Source organism: Rattus norvegicus, chromosome 6 (genome assembly GCF_021556685.1).
Source record: "Rattus norvegicus strain SHRSP/BbbUtx chromosome 6, alternate assembly SHRSP_T2T, whole genome shotgun sequence".
NCBI classification, from domain to species: Eukaryota; Metazoa; Chordata; class Mammalia; order Rodentia; family Muridae; genus Rattus; species Rattus norvegicus.
The window spans coordinates 129,759,645-129,784,618 of record NC_141539.1 but is presented as its reverse complement, the minus strand read 5'-3'; the positions used below and the strand labels follow the sequence as shown (position 1 = coordinate 129,784,618).

The 24,974-nt window shown below is 49.8% G+C and overlaps 1 protein-coding gene across 4 annotated transcripts in view; it reads left to right on the top strand.

The window, feature by feature from the left end:
• Positions 1–19,810, top strand: part of Clmn (calmin) — a 100,272-nt gene extending 80,462 nt beyond the window's left edge. The window contains exons 9-14 of one of the 4 annotated variants that reach the window (XR_015621822.1): positions 548–2,230; positions 5,996–6,192; positions 8,494–8,554; positions 9,089–9,214; positions 9,771–9,867; positions 11,103–11,309. Coding sequence is in view for 2 of the 4 variants with exons in the window: in XM_087552908.1 (XP_087409034.1) it covers positions 548–2,230; positions 5,996–6,192; positions 8,494–8,554; positions 9,144–9,214; positions 9,771–9,865; positions 11,105–11,274 (2,277 nt within the window). In the remaining 2 variants the exon portion in view is untranslated. 4 annotated transcript variants of the gene reach the window in all.
• Positions 19,811–24,974: the final 5,164 nt, after the last annotated feature.

The window sequence follows — 24,974 nt, the reverse complement described above, 5'->3', positions numbered from 1 at the left end:
CCCAGATTACACTTGAAGATGGGTTTTAGGCATGGATGGAAGTTGTCATGGTTTCACTGAACACACACACACACACACACACACACACACACACACACACACACACACACCTATATACAACCCTAAGACAGAAGTTGCTTATTCTGATCAATTCAGGAACCTAGAGGCAGCTCAGTACTAGTTCATGTCTGTACCACATCCTGAAACAAAATGGCTCCATGCCAACCCAACCCCCTGCAGTCAGTCCACCCCCTAAAGTCAGCCCACCCCCTGAAGTCAGCCCACCCCCTGCAGCCCCATTGACTTGCTCTCAGCCTCTCAGCCCTGCCTTGGTTCTTGCACTGAGGATGGCCCTGAGTAGAATCACAAGGCTCTGATGAGAGTTGGTAATGGAACTTGCTTATGACCCTTCTAGCTTCAGGCTTTCACAGCGAGCCACATGGTCATGTTAAAGTGACTTTTGCATTTGGGTTTCCAGAAGGGGATGGAAGTTGTACTTGAAGGCAGAACCTGCGGTATTATGTTGTCTTGTGTCTCTTCTCTGCAGGAGGATTTTGTGAATCCAGACAAAGAAGCCCCTATCGAGTCCACCTTTGTCCGAATCAAAGAAAGCCCCTCTGAGCAAGAGAGCCGAGTCCTCCTCCTTAGCCAGAATGGAGAGCAGCCCTACACTGTCAGCCATGAGACCAGCCACCCACCGCCTGACAAGGTCTTCGTCTGTGACCAGCTTGAGAGCCCCACGGGCTTTAGTCTGGGTAGTGCTCCCAGCCACAAACTGCCAGACAGCCCCACAGACTTTATGCACCAGATTATTGACCAAGTCTTCCAGGCGAGCATGGGGAACACTGAATCCACCACAGAGCCAACTCCAGAGTCATCCATCTTGTCAACCAGAAAGGATGGGAGGAGGTCCAACTCTTTGCCTGTCAAGAAAAGCGTCCACTTCGAGACTGACTTGCACAAGGATGCCTCGTGCAGCAAGGACCCTTTCTACAGCTCCGAGTTCCGCTTTGAGGGGAGCCCCAAGGCAACCAAGGAGCTGTCAAAGCAGGATGGCCATGCCTCATTGGCTGAGGTTTCCAAGGAAAAGAAACCAGAACAGGAAGCCAGGCTAGTGCTGGAAGCTGCCTCAGACAAGGCCCCTGAAGATACTATTGTTGACACAGATGCTATGTCCCAAGATGCTCAGCTTCCCCAGGACTCCTCATTCTGTAATGGCAATGTAGAGAATCCAGCCAGTCTAGGTGAGAAAGGCCCTTCGCCACCATCCCCTAGAGATAATACTATCCTGGCCAACTCCGTGGAGCTCAAGGTTCCGCTGCTGACCGTTGAGCCTATGGACAAAGACGACTACTTTGAATGTATCCCGCTAAAAGCTTCCAAGTTTAACAGGGACCTAGTAGATTTCGCCTCCACCAGCCAGGCTTTTGTTGAGGATCCTTCGTCCCACAAGAAGACACCTGGGGAGGAAGAGGGTTCTGAAAATTACACCGAGAAACCAGGAAAAAGGAAATCAAAGTCTCCCCATGCAGAAACAGAGTCCACCGAGTCCAGATTGGAGCCCATCAAGCTCGAGACTCCTCCTAAGGATCCTGAGCAAGAAGACCAAGGCCACACTTTGCCCCCAGAAACAGCCGCAGACAAAAAGCCCGAAGTGTATGAAAAGGCCAAGAGGAAATCCACTCGTCATCACAGCGAGGAAGAAGGAGAAGCAGAAGGCGGGCTCTCTGCAGTCGGCGGAGAAATGCCATCCAATCCTCCAAGTACCAGCGTCAGCCTGGAAACCCTCAGAAGCCACAGCGAAGAAGGTTTGGATTTCAAACCTTCGCCACCCCTCTCAAAGATCTCCGTCATCCCCCATGACCTGTTCTACTACCCACATTACGAGGTGCCCCTGGCCGCAGTGCTAGAGGCCTATGCGGAAGGGGGCGAGGATTTGAAAAGTGAAGATGCAGACCTAGAACATCCAGATGGGAGCTATCTGCAGGACTCCAGGGAGGAGGAGGAGGAGGAGGACGAGGAGGAGGAGGAGGAGGCCCACAGCTCCCACAGCAGCTGCAATTTCTCCTTGCCTGTTGACAACAGCTACCCCAGGGTCAATGACCATGTGTCCCATGTTGACGGGAGTTCTGAGGGACCCACATCAGCCTCGGAACCTGGTTCTCCGCCCTCCCATGAGGACCACCAGCCAATGGAAACCAAAGAGAATGGCCCTGTGGAAAGCCAGCAGGTACTCGAGGTTTGGGAACCCAGAGCTTTTCCCTCTGTGAAGCTTCCCTTAAGAAACTGCTAAGGCATAGAATTTAAGGTCCTTACAGGAGGCTCCAGCAAATTCCGGCTTGATACCTAGAAGGGAGTTCCTCCTAAAATTTTGCACCCAGACACCCACCCCGCTGATCAGTCCAGGTCCTACTCAGAGGGCTTCTAAGAGAACAAATGAGATTGTGTATGAGGGGCCAGCAGGGTAAGGAATGCTCATTTAAAAGCAGCCATTAACAGTGAACTACCAGGTCATCTCCTATGGCCACCTGGGGAACAGGGCAAACTCAAATTGGACTCCAGCTTGATTCTTGGAGGCCTTGGCTGGGTCAGGCCCTGTTCTTCGGTTCCTTTTCTTTCTTTCTTTTTTTTTTTTTTTTGAGCTGGGGACCAAACCCAGGGCCTTGAGCTTGCTAGGCAAGCGCTCTACCACTGAGCTAAATCCTCAACCCTGTTCTGCAGTTCCTGTGATTGGCTATGGATTGTGTAGACAGGGAGGGGAACAGTCAAGCAGCTGAGCACACACTTGTCAGCCAGTTATGTTTCCACTGTGTCTAGCCAGTGGCTTCGTGTATATCAGGGGCAGGTACACAGAGCCCCGCCCCAATGCCCTGGGGAGCAGGCAAGATCTTTCAAGAAAGAACTACCTTGCAGCCCTGGGAATCCTGGAGAGGGTATCAAAGCCCTGCTGGTACAGAGACAGGTGAGAGGGGTGGGGCCTGGGCTCAACTCCAGCAGGTCACTTGCCTGTCAACTCAGCAGCGTTGGGTTGCGACCCCCTTAGGGTCACATGTCAGATATCTTTATTACTATTCGTAGCAGTAGCAAAATTACAGTTATAAAGTAACAACGAGATGATTTTATGGTTGGGGGCAGGGGTCACCACAACATAAAGAACTGTATTAAAGGGCCACAGCATTAGGAAGGTTGAGAACCACCAGTTCAGCCCTTTGGAAGAAGCATTATTACAACATCATAGCAAATCTAGGAGAAGGGAAGTGTGCCAACTTCTTATACAGTGGACACGAGGGTGTGGTGTTAGGCATGGAGATGGCCCTGCAAAGAGAGATTCCTCAGACTCGGGCCACAGGGTATGAGAGAGCTACCCAGTGGAGAATGCTCCCAAGTGCCAGAAGGAGGCTAGGAATGGAGCCAGCTTATTCCAGATTGGCTCTGTCGCTGTTTCCCGCCTCATCCTGGGTGTTACACCTCTCATCCCTCCTAGTTCAGTCCTGAGCAGCCCACAGAAGGGTGACCCTAAAGCCCAAGTCTCACTTCACAGCCCCCCATCCCACACTCTTACCTCATTAACATGGCCTCTGACACTCTTTCCTCTCCCCACTGACTGTCCATCCCTCCCGGCCTCCCTCCAGCAAAACTGGCTTCTCTTGGTTTCTAGATACTCATCCTCTTGGGTAGTCCTTCCCCACCCAGAATGTGGCAAGTGGACATTCACCTTTCAAAGCTCTGTGTTCAAAGCTCCTCCTGGTTCCTGCCCTACCAGAATTCTTGCTGCCTTAGTGGGGACCCACCACACCCTGGCAGTTCTTCACCAGGTCCATGGGGTTTGCTTTTCCTTCCCAAGAGTAGTACGTGGGCATCCGTGTATTCATCCTTGGACCCTAGAGACCAGTGTGGTGCCTGGCAGGGTCTTCCAAATTCAGGGGTCAAGTGCATATTTCTCTGAGCTTAAAACAAGAAGATAAATGGGGAGTGACACGGGTGGGCTCATGAGTGGAACCGGAAGGGCAAAGAAAGCCTTTACACTCGGAGGACTGAAGGCAAAGAAGCCTGCAGCCATGCTTAGGATCTGAGATAGCACGCTGCCTTCATCAGCGCTCACTCTGGTTCTGTTGGCCAATCCAGGTCAATGGGGAGAATTCTCAGTGCTCAGCCCTGAGTGATTATTTGGGGGCAGGGCAGGCATGGGTTCAACAGTCGTGGGCCACATTGGAGAAGGGGGCTGGTGGCTCCAGAGATGCCAGAGACACGCCTGGCTCCTTGCCCTGTTACTGAGAGCCACTCTACCCACACACTTCTTCACACCCAATGTGGGCTACCAGTTCTCCCCTGCGGTACCTCCTGTAGGGAACTGGCAGAAGCCAGCTTGGTGGGCATAGACGTCAGGGAGATCAGATCTAATGTTTTAGCTGAAGACGTGGAGGACAATTGGAATGGTTCCCCAGATTACAAGGAGGCAAAAAGCTATGTGGGAGCAGTAGGTGGATGAGAGGGTCCAGGCTCCTGTCCTTGGGTGGGCAGCCTGTGGAGATACAGTCTGACCCTTCATTCTCTTGTTTGATTGGCTGTGGTCGGCTCTTGTGTACCCCAGGCTAGTCTCAAGCTTGCTAAGAAGCCAAGAATGACCCTCAATGTCTGATCCTCTTCTAAGTAGCACTATGTCAGACTTGTGCAGGGCTGGGGATTCGAACCCAGGGCTGCTTTCATGCCAGGCAAGCCCTCTGTTAACAGAGCCACACGCTCAGTGCCGGATCCCGAATGCCAGGAATTGCCAAGATCAGACTGAGCACCCGCTTTGCCGAGAGTGTTAGGTGGATAGCTAGGGGTGGTTGGGGCAGCCCTGGGTCGGAATCATGTGGTCAGTTAGCTTTGGAATCCCATCCTACCCCAAGTCTTACTGGGGTAGGGGCAGATCAAGCTTCCTTCCCCAGCTCTGAGCACATCCTCCCTATCATCCGGGGGATGTAATATGGGCACAGCTTGCATTATGGCTCTGACCCTTTGGCCCCCCTTGTCTGCTTCTCCCAACCCGACCTTGTTCTTGGTCCCCAAGTGTACTCCCTGCTTCACCCTGAGGCTAAGGAGAGCTGGTGGTGTGGAGAACCCTGGGTCTGTCTTCTACCGGCTCCTCCTTTCAAAAAGGAAAGGCTGAGCAAGCAAAGACTAGAAAATGGCAAGTTTGTATTGTTCTGACCATTAAAATAAAATCCCCTCCTCATTTCCCCTTTAGGAAAGGTCTCTTTGCTCAGCCATCAAGAACAATGGTACCACGTGACTAAGAGCACTTAGAGCTTTGTTCAGGGGTAGCTGGCCTGGTCTCCAAATCCCTTGACTGGCCCCTGTTGAGCAGGTTCTCCCTGCTGGTTCCACACTTGAGATTTCAGTGGGGGCATTGCTGACAGCTATAGGGTGCTACGTGCCATAGCGGCTAGCTTTTTTCCTTTCCAGTAAATACTAGAGATGTGACCCCTTCCAGCAAAGGCACAGCGCCAGTCAGCATCCTCCCATAGACTGCATTGGCCTGTGTGTGTCCCTCTCCAGACCCATGACCACCTCTGTACCTAGCCACCTGGCTCTCAGGATACGTCCCTCTGTTGAGGTAGCCGAGTGTACTGAAAGTTCAGCCACTGCCTGTTGTGAGGGCCCCCCTCAGAGGAACCCTGTGACACACAGGGAAGAGGTTGATGGCGGTTGCACCCAACTGACTTCTGGGAAAGCAAGGCTCAAACATGGAGAGTGTGTAGCTCGAGGTCAAGTAGGTGGCTCAGGCAGGATTATGTGTCAGAGCTTCCTGACTCCGAAACTCTGGCTGCCTTTCCTCCATCGATTCACTTTTTTGATTTCTGCACATGAGAGTGGGAAGTGGAAGCGAGCTTCTTCCCTGGGCCACCCAGCCTGGAAGGAATTCATAAGATGAGCAGAATTGGAAGGGACACTGGCCGGATTGGCGTAGGGCCCAGACAATGATCTATATTTTGGTTATTTTGTGTTCTAGTCCCAAGAACCCCCAACCCCAGAACTGTCCACAAAGCCATTAGAAGAAAAGTTAACGGAAGTCCCAACTAGCAGTAAAAAGAAGGAAAAAAGGAAACACATGGACCACGTAGAAAGTTCATTATTTATAGCTCCTGGGACGGTCCGCTCCTCAGATGACCTTGAAGAAAACCCCTGCGAACACAAGGTCCCTTCCAGGTATGTTCCTAAGGTCTCTTTTCACTTTAGAGACAGAGGCGGGGCTTGATCTCTAGGGATGAGTAAACATCTTAGAAAGATAGCATCAGTGGAGGGGCAAGCAAAACCCAGCCATGGAGATCATCTGAGGACAGGCGAGGTAATGTCTGTGTCCGTGGGCATGAGGTGTCGTTCGCCATGTCTGGTCACTAGTCACAGAACAGGAAGTGGTCACCTCCCAGCTCCTGCTTCCTGTCTTGCTCAGGCACAGTGCGACTTAAGGATGCTGTGGTACAGGTAGACCTAGTTAGCACAATGGGAGTCTTCAGCCCTGCTATAAGCAGGCAGCACCAAGATGAGGTCATTTATGTGAGGTGAGTCCTGGAGCCTGCTGGCCTCTGGTAAACCAAGCATCCACGAGGTTGACACCTGAGAGGACTTCCAGTAGAGAGGGAAGAAGGGAAGACTCCATTATACCTCCTCCAAGGAGGTGTCTTGGATTTCCTTTTTTTTTTTTTTTGAAGATTTATTTAATATATAAGCGTACACAGTCACTCTCTGGGAATTGAACTTAGGACCTGGAGAAGAGCAGTCAGTGCTCTTAACTGCTGAGGCATCTCTCCAGCCCTCCCAGGGGTTATTTTTGATACATTCTTGTACTTTATCATGATTTTTTTTTCTTCACAGAACTGTCATTTTTTTTTCCTTTAAAGTGTTTGGTAGTCCTGGGGCTTGAACTCACAGCCTCATGATGCTAGGCAGGTGAGCTAGCTAGACTACCAGCCAGAGATACTTATCCAGCTCCCTTTTAACTTTTTATTTTGAGGATGTGTCTCACTAAGTGGAGGCTGGCTTTGAACTCACTCCATAGCCAAGCAAAGGCAGGGCATGGAGTTGATCATTTAGCACGGTCCTGTCTTGGCCGGAGCACTCAATTCTTTGGGTATGAATGTATGGTTGACAGTGTTCCCCACCCCCTGTGTTCTGGGTGTCAGGAGGTGGATCCTCACTCCACACTTGGTAACTGAGAGAGCGGGCGTCAGGGTTCACACTCGTTAGAAGGTTCATGTTGATACAATGTAACATAAACCCACAGAAGAGGAAGTTTGCTACAGGGAAGGGTACAGAGAGATTATTCCCTCCCACCAGGAATGCCCTTTTAAATTAGGAAGTATTACTTACACAGAAGGGCAAGAAAGGGGGGCTCCTCAGCTCCCAGCACTGCACCATGGAGGATCAAGTCACTCTGGATGCTCCTGAGCTGGAGGCCCCAGGGTCCCTTTTGACTCTGAGGTTCCATTTTGCTTCATTCCTCTGCTGCGTTGGCAATGTAGGGTACTAAAACCTAGTTTGAGAGACACTGAAGTTGCCTTACAGGGACTTTCTGAGACTATGCACTCAGGCCAAGTGCCAGGCTCCTGGAGGCCATGGAGTGAGCTGGCTTAAAGGAAACTGAGATGATACTGTGTTGGGGTGCGTGGCACCCACTAGATACCTAGCTCTGCTAGGCCCCAGGACTTCTGAAGCAAGCGAGGTGACCAGGGGAAGACAACTGAATAGAAATGTTGGTTTCCAAGTAGCATTGGCAGCTCCCAGACAGGAGCCGCAGTTGAAGGCTCAGGATTCTTCTGCCTCCACCTTGGGGGTGTCAAAAGTCAGAAGGACATTCCAGGTCAACCTCAAAGATTTGGGCATAAAATCAGCCTCCTTATGTATGAAAGGAAAGATAGTGGTATCCCCTAGGGCTAGATTGGCAGAATGTAATGGCAGAGCAAGGAGCATGAGAGAGGAAGGCCAGCCTCCAGGCCTTGGGCCCAGCCCTGTCCTTAACATGCAGGGGACTGCAGGTGAACCCTAAAACCTCAGGACGCTTGGATATAAAGGTCCCATTCCTTTCTTTCTTCCTTCCTTTCTTTCTTTCTTTTTTTTTTTTTTTTTCCGGAGCTGAGGACCGAACCCGGGGCCTTGTGCTTGCTAGGCAAGCGAGCTACCACTGAGCTAAATCCCCAACCCCTAAAGGCCCCATTCCTGCAGTCTCTAAACGGTTTCTAAACCGTCAGAGGTCTAGAAATAGGTGGCCTGCTTTCTATTAAAAACCTTGATTTGAATTTTAGTATAGATGAGGGCCCAGAGTCTGTGGCCACACCTAGCTGTGTGTTTCAACAAGATGGACTCATAGGAAGGAAGTGTCCCCTGGTCTGAAGCCACGACTGTGCTTAACCTAGCTGTGGAAGGCCCCAGGCCGAGTGACTTGGGTGACTGTGTGATTGGGCCATTTGTCCCCTGGGTGGTGCCCATTCACGACCTGTCTTTGCTTTTCAGGAATAGTCACAGTGACTCCAGCATTTACATTCGGCGACACACTAATAGGTCTTTGGAATTGGTTAGTATGTGAATTTCTTCTTCCCTATGGCCCCTGCTAATCAGTACCCTTCCTCCTTCCTCCTCCCCCTCCCAGCCCTGAGCTCTGAGATTACTGACCTGCACCAACCCTAACTCTGGGATAGAAGACAGACACACTTGAAATCTTGTTAAGCACAGTCCAATTGGATGTCCAGTTGGAGCAAGAAAGAGTGTAAATAAAGCATTGGTTTCAAAGCCCGGAAGGCCTCTTTGTCAAAACAAACAAACAACAGACAAATCCAAGACACCTCCCTAACCCTGCACCCACGTCTGGAAAGATCAAAGTCAGAGCCAGGGTACCCGATCACTAGAGGATTCCCTGTGACATCTGCCAGGGCTGAGACCTGCAGAGGCCCTCTAGACTCAGGCTAGGTGGTGGGTGGGCCTCCTCCCGGTCACCCTTGGGTATCTACTGTTTAGCGATTTGATTTTTGAAACTAGATGTCTGCAGTATGGAGAAAGCGTTGCGTGGTCACCCTTGTGAGCTTAAAATCACCTTGTTTTTTTGTTTCAGAGATTTCATCTTTACTAATTGGGTTGCGGGGTTTTGTTTATAAATTTCACTGTAGGACCATTTTAGCTATGTTCAATTGAGGAACGCAGCCGATGTGGATGACAGGAGAAACAGACTGTTAAACAGGTTGGTGGCTTCATTCCATCAGTTTGTGGGATTTAAATATATTTATATATATATATTTATATTTATAAATATTTTATATATTCCTATTTCATTATTATGTGTTTACATTTCTCTTTACAAGTATTATATATAAATATATTATAAATATATTTTATATGTTTAAATATATTATAAAAATATGTTTATTTTAATACATATTCGTGTGTGTGTGTGTGTGTGTGTGTGTGTGTGTGTGTGTGTGTGTCCTAACTCACAAGGGCCACTATTTTTCAGCTATGGCTTATCGATCATGCTGTAAATAATTTGGGAAAATTCCAGAGAATAGCTATTGCAAATGAAGTGGATGTAAACAGATAAGGGACAAGTTAGCGATTCTTGAGTCCGGGCAGAGAGGCGCAGAGCACAGCTCAGAATGCGTGCGAGACAAGATGGGTCTGGGTTTTGAGTCTGTGGCTGAAAACCTTAGGGGCAGAAGGCAGTGGTCGGAGGTGGAGTTGTACGCATTGCATCCCATCCTGTAGCACCTGACTCTGTGTCCCTTTCTGTCCCACCGCAGGTACAATTCTCAGAAGCTCACTGAGCTGATTTTACAGTTTTACGGCATCAGAGCAGACATGAAGCGAGAGTACAAACACACCAGGCTGTCTATGAAAGTATTCGTTACTGGTGGAGAGCTCAGTTGTCTAGTCGATAGTTCTCGAGTTACGGTAGTAAGCTGGTCCACCTAAAACCCGAGAGTCCAGAGCAGAACGGAATCTCTCTAGTTCTGACCCCGCCCAACCCCTGTTAAAGTCACAGAAGTACTCGATCTTACTGTCTCACCCCTGAGGGGTTGCAAGGGCTTGGAAGATGGCGGTGGTGGTCTCTGCCCAGTGCCTCAGGAGCAGGCTCTTTAGACTTCCACTCTTTGGTGTCCTCAAAACAAATACGAGCAGGGTGCCCTGCTTCCTTCCTGGGCCTAAAACGAAAATGCTAATTTCAGTTTTCTGCCAAAGGGAGTCCACAGCTAGGGAGAAAATGCTTTTAGCTTTAATCCTATAGAGTTTTAGCAGTGAGAACTTGACATATGCCAGAGTCTTTCCTACCTCCAGCGACAAATAGAGTTTATATTTTTTTCTATGCAAGCTAGGGAAATTATGCCCCGTGTCTGATATTCAGCCATAAACCACTCTATTGAGGATGTCACAGCCCACCCATACCGCCCATGGGCTATGACATGAAAATGGCATCTCATACTTTAGGCTTCTGTGTATCAGTCCCTCCCACACCCCTTCCTACCTTTCCTCGGGACGTTTGGTTTTTTACCACCACCCATACCCTGCCCATTACCTGCCAGGCAAGAGCAACATGGCTTGTTAAACACTCCCTCCCACTGCATAAAAGAAAGGTAACTCTAACTCATATAGGAGCTGGCAGTTCTTCTGAAGGCAGCCCGTCAAAGGCAAAACTTGGGGTGACTTGTTTGTTTCTGGTAGCTGCTTTGAAATTATCACCCAAAGTTGCTTTAGTAACAGAGGCATAGGTGAGAACTGGCAGTCCTACCTCCTCCTGGGCTGTCCCAGGAGACCCAGCCCATCTCTGTCATAAAGTAATTGTGTGGCCTGTGACAATGGCTGCCCCAGGACTGTCACCGTGGCCATCTGAGAATGGCCTGCAAGGCTCCTTCAGTTAGGGAGGGGTGAAGGAGATGGCTGGGGTCTGTATGGGTGCTCCAAGTGCTGTCCCCTCCTCCTGGAGGGCACACACAGATGGGGACCTCCCTGATGTATCATGGAAACCTTTAACTGCTGGTGGGTGGCGGCAGGGTGGAGGTTTGAGACGCTTCACTCCTTCCTCTATCGTAGGCACCCCACCAGTAACCATCCTGTCCCTTTCTTTCCCTCTGCAGGACTGGCACCAACTCCTCTGGAGAAGCCGTGCCCCTGGGGAGCCAGAGCCCGCCCAACGACTCTCTGACGCAGTTTGTACAGCAGCCCGACGTGATATATTTCATTCTCTTCCTCTGGCTCCTGGTTTACTGCTTACTACTCTTCCCCCAGCTCGATGTCAGCCGGCTCTGAAACACTCGTCTGGAGAATAAAAAGACAGGACCCTGGCCAGGGCGGAGTCTTTCTACCGCATCTTACTGTCTGTTCAGGGTTGAGCCTCCTGTGCAGAGACGGGAGCCCTCAGAAGGAGCGCAGGCCCCACCCCCTGTTGCTGTCTGGTTCAGTCTTTGCTCACATTTCCTCTGATTCTCTCAGACCCGAGAGTGTGCTTTCTTCCCAGACTGTGTGCTCCCAGCTCAGGTTTGAGGCTGGATCTGTGGACGGGATTCCTCCTTATGTGCCTTGTTTGGTCAGATGCGAGTCCTTATTAATGTGCACCCTGAAGCTGGGTCTTAGCATGTCCACATGCAAGTTCCTAAGGTCCTGGAGGAGCTTGAGTTATTTACTTTTATCTCAGGGGAGGGTCTGCCTGACTCCGAGAAAGGACGGAGTCCACGGTAGGAAGAAAGGTAGCCTGTTTGCCTCCAAGTGTGAGTGTTCGAGTGAAGAGCCTACTCCCCATATCTGCCCGGGCCTGATCATCTGTCGCTGGGGTAGTTAAACAGCACATTCTGCCTGTTCACCAGAAAGGACACCTGGGCATTGGCAGACTCCGAAGAGGGTGCTCTGCCAGGTTCCTTGTGAGCTACAGCCCGTTATGTCTTTCACCTTGGTGTTCTTGGAGGGTTGGGTTTTTAATTCACTTTTTTATTGATTGAATTGAAATACAGCTGTAGTTTCAACCCTTCCCATCAGTAGGGTCTTCTATCAGATGAAAGCCAGAGGGGGGCCAGTCTAGATTTGCATGAAAAACTAGGCCCTGGCTGACTGGCCTAGCCCGGGCTCTCCCTTCCTCTGCTGAGTTTTCTGTAGGGAACCTGAACTCCCTACAGGGCCGCATGGGGTAACCCAGGGGCCTGGAAGTGGCCAGGTCAGAATAAGCTCCCACAAATGGTGCAGCTGGGAGGGTTTCTGCAGGTTTCTGGGCTCAAAATGCATGCATACCTTGGCACCAGCATCCTTTGCGCTCAGCCATGACAGATCTTGAAAAGGCTTTCTGGAAAGGGCCAGGGTGTAGGTTGGGGCAGGCAGCTTGCAGAAAGGAGAAAGGTTTCTTTCCTCACCCTCCTGTCTTCCCCCTCTCTGAAAAAGTCTTAACTCTAGGAAAGCTCTGGGTTCTCCTTCCCCTTGTTATCCCTCTCAAAAAGCACACACTAGGTGGCCCTTATAAAACCACAGAGTCCAGAGTAGGCCTCAGGGAGCATCTCGTTCAGCTGAACTCAGAGAGGCAGAACAGGCTGGCCAAGGTCACACAGCCCACCAGCAACAGATTGGCCACAAGCCCCGAGGCCACTTGCCCCCTTCCCATCTCCCCCAGCCTGGAACGATTGATTTTTTCTTTCTAGAAAACTTACAGCCAGGTACATAAATGGCCTCACTCAAACAAAGCCATCCTTTTTAGACCTATATTAACCTCTAAGCTTAGCCTGGGCTCCTTCTGGAATGTTCTTGATGGTGGCTGTGAAGGCTTATGTGTTGGTTACCACTCTTGTTGCTGTGACAAAGTGACTGAGAAAACAACTTAATAAAGGGAGTGGGTTCGGGGGCTCACAGCTCCTAGATATGATCCATCATAAAGGGGGGGGGTCATGGCAGCAGGAACGTGAGGCGGTTAGTCATGTTGTGTGGGGAGGTGGGGGGGGGAGAGAGAGAGAGAGAGAGAGAGAGAGAGAGAGAGAGAGAGAGTTAGTTCAGGTTGGGACCCCCAGTCCAGGGGTTGGTGCTGCCCATATTCAGGGCAAGCCTTGACTCCTTCTGGAAAGACTCTCAGAGTCACTCCCAGAGGCGTTTCTATGGATACCAAATGTAGTCAAATTGACCATGGAGAGGAGCATCACATCCTGTGTTTGACAATGGGCACTGTTTCTTAGTCCAGGAGTCATTCTCCTTAATCGAGCCAAGGACTCACTAGTTTTCAAACACAACTCAGACAATTTACATAGCACACTGAGTCGTGACAGTCAAAATCCTGGCTTCTCAACCATTTTGATTGGTGTCTGACTCCCCCTCCCCAAAAAGAATCGAGGCTTTCTAAAGAGAGAGCGGTTGGAAGCTTGGAACAGTTCCAGGTTGAAGGCCCGAAGCTCCAAAGTGAACGAACGACTTAATGGGCTCCCTGGTCTCATTGGAAGTTCAAAAGTACAGATGATAAAGGTTTTATGTGTGATGTTTTATGACCTTGCACTCGGCACAGTCCTTGCCCAGATGAGGTACCAAAGAGGAGGTGACCCAGATGTGAATCGTTTATTTTATGGGTCTAGACCCTGGTCCGAAGTCTGCGTATGCTGCTTCTCTCACCTCCTACAGCTTAGAACAGCCTTTAAAACTAATGTAGGCAAGATGCCCAAGAACCATTCAGTTCAAGCTGGCAGGAAGTTAGCTAGTTTAAAGGGAAAAATAATCTCACTTGAGTGTAAGGATACATAGGAGAGACCCGTATGAAAGCCGCTAGGCAAGCTGTCGGTCACTTGACATCTTTAAAAAATTAATTTTTAAAGTGTGTGTGTGTGCTTATGTGCATGCATGTGTGTGTGCTGTATGTGTATGCGTGTATGTGTGTGTGTGCATTTGTGTGTGTGCTGTATGTGAATGTGTGTATGTGTGTGTGCCTGTGTGCGCGCATGTGTGCATGTGTGAATGTGTGTGTGTGTGTTTTATTTTTTATTTTTTGCTAATACCTCAGATGGGAGTTCCTCTTCCACAAGTACCATACAGGGTTTGTACTTAGATCACGTGACCAATGCATCGCTCCTTAGCATGTGGAGACCGTACTTCTGAGCTAAGAAGCAGCTGTGGTCAGGCATTTCTGCCTGTCAGTATCTCCTCCCCTCCTTTCTTCCTCTTCCTTCTGTGTCCCCTCCGTTCCCCTTCTGTCCATGCTTCACTAACTTCTCGAGAAATGGAACCTGAGGAATAGATGCAAATACCTTAGTTTTTTTTTTTCTCCTGACTTAAAACGTCTGTCTCCTGTCCTTCCTCTGTGGCGGGTCCTAGAGCTACCAGTGGAAATGGAGTTCTTGCTGCTGCTTTCCAATGACACACTTAAGATACTGATGCCATTCCTGCCCCCAAGCCTTCATGCGAGACAAGGACTCTCCCCATCCCTGGTGACATCCCCACTCTCCTCTCTTTGGCTGAGGGTGTTCTGTCCTTGCTGTGGCATCTGTGCTGAGTCCTCACAGGAAATTCCTTAAATTCTCTTGCAATTTCTTTCTCTTTCTGAGCCCCTGGCTGCCCCAGTGTGGGGCCTCCCTGACTTAGTCTTCTAATATTTTTGTCTCTTAAACCCCTCACCTCTGTCTTTATCTGCTTCCGAGGGGATTTATCCCATCTTCTCTTTCCAACATGAACACTTTATCTTTAGCTTCTAAAGCTTCCTCCCTGTTCTCTGAGTTTCGTTGTGTAGCCTCCTGCCCTTGCTTCAGGAGTCTTCTTTGTGTCTGATGCAGGTGTTGGGGGGTGAGGGGCGTCGTCTGCCCCCAGAGGTGCCTTTGGGTCCTCTAGGTTCCCTTTTCTCGGTTGGGCTGGGTGTCCGTCTCTCACATTGTGCATAGATACCTGCATCTACTCATGTTTCAGAGTGATGCACCCAGAAACCGGCAGGATGTTCTGACAACCATCTGGTAAGGTTCTGTCCAGTGTCGCCCAGCGGGCTGGCTTAGCTCTGAGAGACTGCCATGTCAGTAGTAAAATGTTTCTTCTGGGATTTACTCCATTTCCTTACAGAGCTTCCCGCCACTCCTCTGCCTGGAAAAGAGGGACACACAGGGCTGCTGTTAGCCCACGCAGTAGACTTGTGCAGTACCAGTAATGGTACCCGCTCTGAGCAGAAGCCACCGCACCATCCATATTGGGTTTAGTTGGTGAAGGACAGCTGTTTTCTCTCTCTCTCTCTGAGCAGACACAGTCCACAGATAAGACAGAGCTTGGGTTTTAACCCCATGTGCTCCCTTGGCTAGGCGCCTTAGCGTCGAGCACAAGCCATTGGATGGGACCCAGTACTGTTTTCTAGCCTTAAAGCTGGCAGTCTCGGGAATCACCGTGTAACCACCTGAAGCTGCTCCTGCCTTGCTTGGTCTTCTGTCTCCGGACTGCTAGTTCTCTATGAATAGGAGGCAAGACAGTCATTCTGGCTGCATGGGAGGGCAGGAGACCCAGGAATCAGCCCTGTATCTCACCTTACAGTCACCATCCCAACCCACAAGCTCTTCTTGGGTGCCAAAGTGGGAGGCTCCTCAGTGCTGCCCTCTGCAGGCACATGGTGGGAGGACCCTTCCCCGCTTCTTTCTCAGTGGCATCTTTCGGTTTTGAACGGGTGGTGCCCGTGACCTTTGGCCTATCTTTTCCTAACTTTGGAACTTTCTCTTCCTTTGCACTTCTTCTGACAGGCGAAATGACTAAGCACAGATGTTCTGTTCCCCATCTTTTGTTTGGCTCCGTTGATTTTCAGTTTTGTTTTTTTGTGTCCAGGCTGGCCTCGAACTCTTGATCCTCCTTCCCCATTCTCCCAAGTGCTAGGTTACAGGCATGCACCGCCATGCTCTGCTCCTGTGTGCCATCTTGATCCGTAAATGCCTTTGGGTTCTTTGGTTGGTGGGTTAGGTGGCTTGTTACCCTGATAACCTCATGCGAACTTGTCTTGAGGGAATCCGCTGGAGCACAAGGATGCTGCGTTTTGCAAGTCATGCCTCAGGGCATTCCACTTTCTCCTTCCTTTAAAGTTTTGCCAGCTGCTCCCATGGAACACTTGGAGCTCCAAAATCCTCCCAAGATGCAGTCTCTGTGGTCACATGGTTTCAGCCATCATGCCGTACTGTCCACCCCAGCTGAGACTCTCATGTAAGGAACAGCTCGTCCACACTAGCACTTGCCAGACAGCAGATAAGGTTCTCTATCAGTCGATGTCTGGAGTTTGGGCAGAATTTCCCCCTAAAGGCTTTTGACTTTCCCTAGCTGTTGATGACAGCCCCTAGGGCTACTGGTAAGGTGTAACTTTGGAGGAGAAAGGCGCTCCAACACACTCTCAGAATCCAGACCATGTTTTTCCACTGCTGGGCGCAGCCCAGATCCAGGAGAACTCGCCTGCACTGTAAGCACTGAGAAGGCAAGAATCCTCTAAGTCACAGTCTGTCTGTTGGCACTGGGGGCCATGTGGAGGTCCAGCACCGTCTTTAGAAAGATGAAAGTGTGGAGGAGCGAGTGAGTCTTCAGCTGCAGTGCCAGTCCAGACAATTCAGGGAGTATGAAACTCCAGCCACCCTCAGTCAGGCCTCTGAACACCACTGGAGCACATTTCCCCAGGAGTCAGCCGGTGAGTGGGAGGGATCCCTGGAAGAACGTAACGAACCTGGCTTCCATGGTGAGAACTGTTGCCTTCTGTGGATGTCATTGGCTTGCTGGTGTCAACCCCTTTCAGTGAGTTCATCTTTTTTCTCAGACTCCAGAGGGCTAAGAGTCGTCTGAGGCCGAGCCTCCCTCTCCGTCTTCTTGCATAGAGACACTGCCCCTGGGGATCGCCACTGGCTTTCCTGTCTAGACTCACAGTGAAACAGATGCAGCATCCAGGGTCTGCAGCTCAGAAGCAGCCAAGTCTTCTAGCCTTTCCCCACAGTGAGGCAGCTGTTCCCATGAGCACATCTGGGATCTAGGTCAAGTAGCTGGAGAGTTGCTGCTGGTGTCTTTTTCTCATTGGCTGAAAATTGCAGGGTTTCCCCTTACCCATTAGCCCAGATTGAGAAGGAACAGCCATTCCCTGACACATTCACTCGGCCATGGCTTCTGCCAGCTTCTCTCTAGTCCCACACTCCCAGACTTAGAGTCAGCTGCCCTGTCTTCAATCTGGCAACTTTTACAAGAGGAAGTGTTAAGCCATTGTCTACTTGTAAACTCACTTGGCCCTGCCAACAGTCCAGGGAAGTGTTTCCTTCAGGAAGGATTGAAAAAACTGGACAGAAAGATAAGGGGGGTCATGGCCCAGAGCCAACTAACTCTGACTTTCATGACGGGCTTTACTGCCTAGAAAGACAAGGCAATATGGGGAGGAGACTCCGATTCTGGGGTACCTGTCCATTTGGGAAGTGTGGGTGGGATTCTCTGAGCCAGCCCTTTCTTACCCTCCTACCCTGTCCCCACCCCTCTGTCTTCCCACCAAGTTTCTATGTGCTTTCATCCAACCTGTGTCATAACCGCTTAAATCCCTCAGGAGCACATGGAGTCCATGGTTTAACTTGCAAATGTAAATGCACAACAAACAACAACAAAATCTTAGCCTCCAGCTTGTAGCAGAAAAATCTGTATCCAAAATCGAACACATGCCCCCTTGGTAGCTTTAGTCAATACAGGGGTCCTGTCCCCAGCTGCTCCCCCCCCCTCCACCTCCATCAGAGAAAGAATTCAGGCTCTCTCCTTTGAACACAAACCTAGAGAAAGCGTGGGTTTAAAAAAACACACAGGAAAAACAAGGTTTGAAAGCCAGCCACCGGTGATGCACACCTAAAATCCTTGCACTAAGGAGGCTGGGGCAGGAAGGTTGCCAGCCAGGATTAAGAAGTGAAATCCTGGGGGCTGGGGATTTAGCTCAGTGGTAGAGCGATTACCTAGGAAGCGCAAGGCCCTGGGTTCGGTCCCCAGCTCCAAAAAAAAAAAGAACCAAAAAAAAAAAAAAAAAAAAAAAAAGAAGTGAAATCCTGGGGTTGGGGATTTAGCTCAGTGGTAGAGCGCTTGTCTAGCGAGCGCAAGGCCCTGGGTTTGGTCCCCAGCTCCAAAAAAAAAAGTGAAATCCTATTTCAAAACAAAACAAAAGCCAGAAACCAGAGAAAAAGAAAACAGAGAAAAAGAAAACCCACAAAAATAAACCTTAAGAAAGGCTTTGTTTTTCATGTGTGTGAGTACTTGGCCTGCATGTGTATGTATATTGTGTGTGTGGTGCCCTGGGATTCTAGAATAGGGTGTTGGAACCCCTGAGACTGGAGTTACAGGTGGTTTTGAGCCACCCTGCAGGTGCTGAGAGCCAAACCCAGGTTGTCTTCGAGAGAAGCCAGCGAATGCTCTTAGTTACGGAGTCATTTTCAAGCCCCGCAAATAAACCTTCTAAAGCATTAAGACGGTAGAAGACCATGAACCCCTTGGATGGAGTTATAATCATGGGGGTCCATTTTTTCTTTAAGTTTAAAAGTCAAGAATTATGCATTATCATTTAAAGAGAAGGAAGGGAGGGAGGAAAGAAGGAAGGAAGGAAGGAAGGAAGGAAAAACCTTACTTGTTTCAGTGACCTCAAAAGTCAATAGGAACTAAGACTGCAAGGCTGTGTGGGAAGGGTAGCCATAAAATGCCTGTGTTCTTAAGTGCCATGTGGGGGTTGAGGTGTGTTTTATTTAAAGGAAATGTGGGGAGTTCCCAAGTTTAAGACAGTCTCTGACCTAGGAATCGTACCCTGGTGCTGAGGCACCTGGAGAATGCACTCAGCCCTCTGGCTGGAAGCTGAAGGGCCACAGACGAAAGTCCTCCAGGCTCAGCCAGGCATCTGTCTTTTTACCTCAGTGAGTGTCTGCATCACACATGCACTTGTGTAAATGAATGGACTGCCAAATTGCCAAACCTTTGTCTGGTTTGATTTTGGGGAGGGGGGACTTGGGGAGAAGTTTAGTCAGCCCAGGGTAGCCTGATTGTTACAGGGTTTGGAGTAGGACCTGGGGGCTCTACACCTGTACCCCAGACAGATTCCCAGGTGAAGTTTTGTGGTTTTTGTTTTTTAATTCAAGAATTCAGCTATAGGACTAGTTAGCCATAGGCAATGGCCTATATCTTTCCCTCCCTTCCAGACTTTTCCTCTTGCCCTTAGCAAAGAGAGCTGTATTGAGCATCCCTGGGGGAGGTGCAGTAGGAAGGTAGGGTCTGCAATGAAGGGTGCACCTGCCTTCTGCCCTTGAAACTGGATCCCAAGACCTACCTGTATTATTGACTTGTGCCGATAACGTGAGCCAAAGATAAACAGGAAAACGTTCCTCTCTCCCACGCCCTGTTGAGGCAGGTTGTTAGGCCTGGATACAGGACGCTGTTCAGAGTACACCCCTGGAAGACTGACCGGTGTCTCATTGTCTTTTGGCCTGGGATATAGTTGACAGACTTGATGTTTTCTTAATGGCACAGTGGGAGGACCTCGTGGCTTGTGCCTGAAAGTTGCAGAACGATTGGAGACAAAAGCAAAATGTTATTTTGTGGTACAAGGCTTATTTTGTCTATTTAGCTGTGCATAGTTATAGCTTTATAAAAAAAAACAAAGGGATCTTTGTAAAAAAAATGTACGAATGTGCGCTCTTATTTATTGATTATTGTAAATGAAGATATAAATGGATATTTGCATAATTTATATCTATAGGAAACTCCCTGGAGCGTTTGTTACTTGACTGTTTTCTATCATGGAACATTGGGCCTGGTGCTATGATGAATGACCTTGTAAAATCACGTGTATTCTTAAGAAAAAATTTCAATATAAATTTCTTGAACTGGCTACCTCTCTGCTAACTTCTTCATGTGTGCGTGTGTGCCTGCGCATGTGTGTGTGCGCATGTGTGAGAGTGTGAATGTGTGTATGTGTGTGCACGCACATATGTGCATGTGCATGCGTGTGCACAAGCTCTTCCTGGGCTATGTCCAACTTGTCTTGAGTCTTTTTGAGCAAAGTTCCAAGACGGAATGATAACAGTTATGTCACCCCCGAGTGTCTGCAGAAGGCTGGTTCTCGGACTTCTGGGAAACACCATAGTCCTTGGATGCACAGGTTGAAAATAAGTGGTGTGATATTTGCATGTCAACTATACAGGTCCTCCTTATACTTAAATCACATCAGAATTACTCACGATCCTTGTTGCAACGAGTGTGCTTATGTCAACAGTTGTCATGTGGTTTGGGGAATAATGTCAGGGAGATAGTCTGCCCGTGCTATGTGTGTGTGTGTGTGTGTGTGTGTGTGTGTGTGTGTGTGCGCGCGCGCACGCAATCCCATCGGTAAACCCCTCAGATTTGGAACCCTTGACCCAAGGGGACTGGCACAGTGATAAGCCCTATGGCTCAGGAGTAGACTGCTGGGCCTTCATTCCTTCCTCCCGACCTCATTTTAAACCAGCTTTTTTTTTTTTTTTGGTTCTTTTTTTCGGAGCTGGGGACCGAACCCAGGGCCTTGCGCTTCCTAGGCAAGCACTCTACCACTGAGCTAAATCCCCAACCCCTTAAACCAGCTTTATGATCTATAGTAAGCTGCGATAAGCTAGTTTGCCAGTCCGGTAGTGTAGCCTTTATTCTCAGCACTCAGGAGGCAGAGGCAGGGAGATCTCTGTGAGTTCAAGGCCAACCCGGTCTAACTTAGTAAGTTGAAGATCTGTCTCTAGAACAAGAGCAAAGACTAGCCTGGTTTTCCAGGACACAGAGCCTGAGTCCAAGCCTGTGTGATAAGGCTCCATCTTCAGGCAAAGGGTGGCGGGAGGCAACAGGGAGGGGAGGAGGGAAGCAGATGGAAAGTGTGAACAATGTGTGTGCACACCTGCTGATCTCCGTATACTCAAGGTGCACACTCAAGGCGGTCCATCTCTCCTCCCACCGTCCTGTCCTCTTTGCATTTTTAATCTTTGTTTTTTAAGGCTTTTTGTTTACATTTATTATTGTAGGGGGTGATGTGCATGCATGCGTGTGTGTGTGTGTGTGTGTGTGTGTGTGTGCGTGCGTGCATGCATAGACACACACAGACACGTACACACATATATGCACAGGGAGTGAAAGAGAAACAGAGGCAGAGACACAGAGACAGGAGGTCAGAGGTCAATTTACGGAGGCAATTCTCTCTTCCCACCACATGGGTGCTGGGAATCGAACTCGGGGCCTTAGACTCAGCAACAAGCACTTTAGCTGCTGAAGCTTCTCATCAGCCCCACATGCCAAAGCCCTTCACCAGCCTCCTTAATGTTGCACAGAGCCTGCTCCCTGTTTAACTGGAGAAAGGGAGAAACCACAACCCATGGGGCTATGTGAAGGCAAGGGATGGGTGGGAAACACCTTAGACAATCCTGCATGCAGGGCACCAGAGCCAGGATCCTTCTACATGGCAGTTAGTCTTGCTGTGGACAAGAAGGTCATGCCTCAGGAAGCTGCGAATGTAAAGATAGGGTGACATTTTTTTTCTCTCTAGTAACTGCGGTTGTCTTTAGGATTGATTTCAGCCGCATGTGACTGGCAACTCGAATATCAATGGCTCAACTGTTGGAAAATTCAGAAAAGGGCTGGAGATACAGCTCTGTTGACAGTGCTTACACACAAGGCCCTGGGTTCGATCCCCAGCACTGCGTAAACAAGCACAGTGGTCGTGCCTATTATTCCAGCCCTTGAGAGGTACAGACAGGAAGATCAGATGTTCAAGGCCAGCCTGGGCTACATGAGACTTTCTCTTAGAATAAGAAAAGAGGAACTGGGGGTTGGGGATTTAGCTCAGTGGTAGAGCGCTTGCCTAGGAAGCGCAAGGCCCTGGGTTTGGTCCTCAGCTCCAAAAAAAAAAAAAGAAAAAGAAAAAAGAAAAGAAAAGAGGAGCTGGGATGATGGCTCCCAGCTAGGTTTGCAGGACGACCCACGCGTTTGTAATCCTAGCACTGTGGGTTGCAGGCATGGGCAGAGATTTCTGTGTCCTTGGAGTTCAATAGCCCAGCCACTGCAGTGGATCAGTGAGCTCTGGGTTCAGCTGAGAGACTTACCTCAAAAGATAAGATGAAGGGAAATAGCAGAAGATACCCGAGGTCAACTTCTGGCCTCCACAGTGCAGGCACACACATGTGCACATGTACATGCACTGCACAGACAGATAGAGAGAAAAAAAATAGGAAAAGTTTATTCTCACCTCCGTCTGGAGAGGCCTTCAGGCTTGAGTCATCTAGTAGCTGATATCTTGTGGCTGTGTCATCCCTCTAATGTGGTTCCCATCCCCATGGTACAGAATGGAAGCTGTGTATTAGACACTCACCCCTGTCCCATGCTGCAGAGTGCTGGGAGTGCAGGTGTCTCAGTAGGACCACACAGCATATCTTGCCAATGGCCACAGCTACCATGGGTAAAGCAACTGTGCTCTGGCCGCTCATGGAGGTTGAGTGAATCGCATGGAAGATGGGTGTGTTAGTCAGCTTCTCCTTGCTTTACAAATGCCTGTGGGATCAACCTAAAGGTGGGCCTTAACTACCTTTCCATTGCTGTGAAGTCACCATTGTAGGCATAGATATTTTTGCAACCTCCTTTTAATATGGGGTCAACCTCTCCTCTAGCCCACCACCCAGCAGAGGTCGTGGAAGAGAAAAGTTATTAGGATGTGAGGGAAGTGGACCTGTTCAGCAATAGTTCTTTGGGGGCGAGCTCAATCTTCTTTGGCAGTGGCTCAGTCCCATGGCAAACATCAAATACAACTCAGTAACTTTAGATCCGTCCTCTAGGCAGCCAGACACCACACATGAACTGGCAGCTACAGACCAGTGCTCTTTGGAGGCAGGCAGACACTAGGCATGAACCAGCAGTTGCCATTCAATCCTGAGGAAACCGAAAGACTTGAGGTAACACCACTGAAGCAGTAAGTTGCCGCAGGAACCTCACAAGCAGTTCTTTGGCGAGTTTCTATCAATGGCACTAGTGAGCTCAACGAGACTACGTAAGGCGAACCAATACACACGTGATTATAAATGAAGAACGGCGAGGTGGAGCAAACCAAGGCTCAGTGCTTGTCTCCCACTGTCTGTGGGCTCATACTTATACTCCGTCACCAAGAGTCCTTTCGAGTGTCTGCTATATCAAAACATCCTTTCACCTGTGTGCCCCAGCAAAACATCATTTGACGTAATGGACTTTCCAAACGAACTGGAAGTTTCCGCTTCACACCATGGTCAAGGCAACTTGGAGGAAAAGTACATTTGGTGCCTACAGTTCAGAGGGTGAGTCCATGACCATCACGGTGGGAAGCATGGCCTCAGGTAGCGAAGGCGCTGAAGCAGTAGCTGAGAATTTACATCCTGACTTGATCCACAAGCACCGGATAGGGAGAGCTCAAAGCCCGCCACTCCCAGTGATACAGTTCCTCCAACAGGGCCACGCCTCTTGATCCTCGCCAAACACTTCCACCATCTGAAGACCAAGAGTTCAAACACATGAGCCTATGGGGCTGTTGTCATTCAAACCATCACAAGGTTGGGGCATTTATTTTCACTCATACTCTCAGAAGTGTCAGCCTCTGTTCTGTCTCTAGCTGGTGGGCTCCTCCATTGCCGTGACCTGAACGGCATTGTGGGAGAGACCATGTGATAGGGCACAGCGGTTCAGTTCATGGCGAATAAGTGGCAGAGAGATGGGAGGAGGGGCAGGGCACAGACGTTCCTCAGAGGCACAGCCCCAGTGACCTACTTCCTCCAGTGAGGCCCCGCCTCCTCACATTTCCATCCCTCCTAGAAATATCACCAATCAATAGGTTAGTAGCACCATCAATAGTCTATTGATGGAGTCAGAGCCCTCAGGATCCCATCGCGTTCCAAAAGCTACCTCTGTGATCACTATTTGTCAGGGGACCGTGCCTTCCGTATGTGAACTCTTGGGAGAACGGATACTTCAACCATAGTAACTAGTTCAGTTTGCAACAGCAGCAAGCAAGTGAGTGGCTTTTGCCTAGGTTCTAATGGTCAGGGGTTGTGCCAGCTGTGGCAGCTGGCTCCCACAGCACTCAAGGCCTTCTGGTTGGGTTTTGGTGACAGAAGTCAGAAGGAAGCACGCCAAGAGCCCGCTCCCTCAGATGGGGCACACCAAGGGTCTGGGCAGGGGACAGAAACATGAGGGTATACCTGCCGTGTGTTGGGTATTCTCCCAGGTGCCAGTGTATGCAGTGCGTAAACCTGACACTAGGAATGGCACACACCGTGTCCTCCCACAAGGGGCAAGGATTGAAGAAACCAAGGAGTGGAGATGAAGGAGTTGAACTGGAGGGACACTGAGACTCCAAGAATTTCCTGGCCTGTTCATGGGCTCCTGGAGCTCCTTCAGGTGGTCCCAAAACAACCCAAGGGGTTGAGGCCGATCCCGGGAAGGCCTCGTAGATGGTCCCATGAAGAAATCTGGCTATGAGGTGCAGATCTGAATTTCTGTTCTCCCGAGAGAAGGAGACCACAGGAGCCTCCGGCGTCCCAGCTCAGCGGTCAGCTCTGAATTTCAGAGGCCTCCAACCGACCGACTTCAGCTTTCCCAAGCAAGCCCAGTTCCTGTCAGCCTTGCCACAGCCCCACTGTGTGAGTGAGGATGAGCAGCATGAGCGTGACTGAAAAGCCAGTAAAATGGCACCATTCTGTCTGTCCACATTAAAGCTCCTTTTCCCCTGGAGCTCAATCCTTCCCCCACCCACGAGTCTTCCTTCCTGGACTTTACTATGCCGCTCCCACCGCAGACCAGGGAAACATGCCTCGGGTTTCCTAGACTGACAGTAGCTTTTCTCCTGTGCCAACCCCTAGTCTCTACCATGGCATAGCACAAAAGGCTGCAAAAAGACAGCCAGGAAGCCACAGGCCAGCAGTTTAAGAGCCCTTGCTTCAGGTCGTCCAGGCTTGCTGGGCTGAAGAATGGACCTTCTATGTAGGGTGTGGGGGTGTGCATGCACCTCTGTGTGTGTGTGT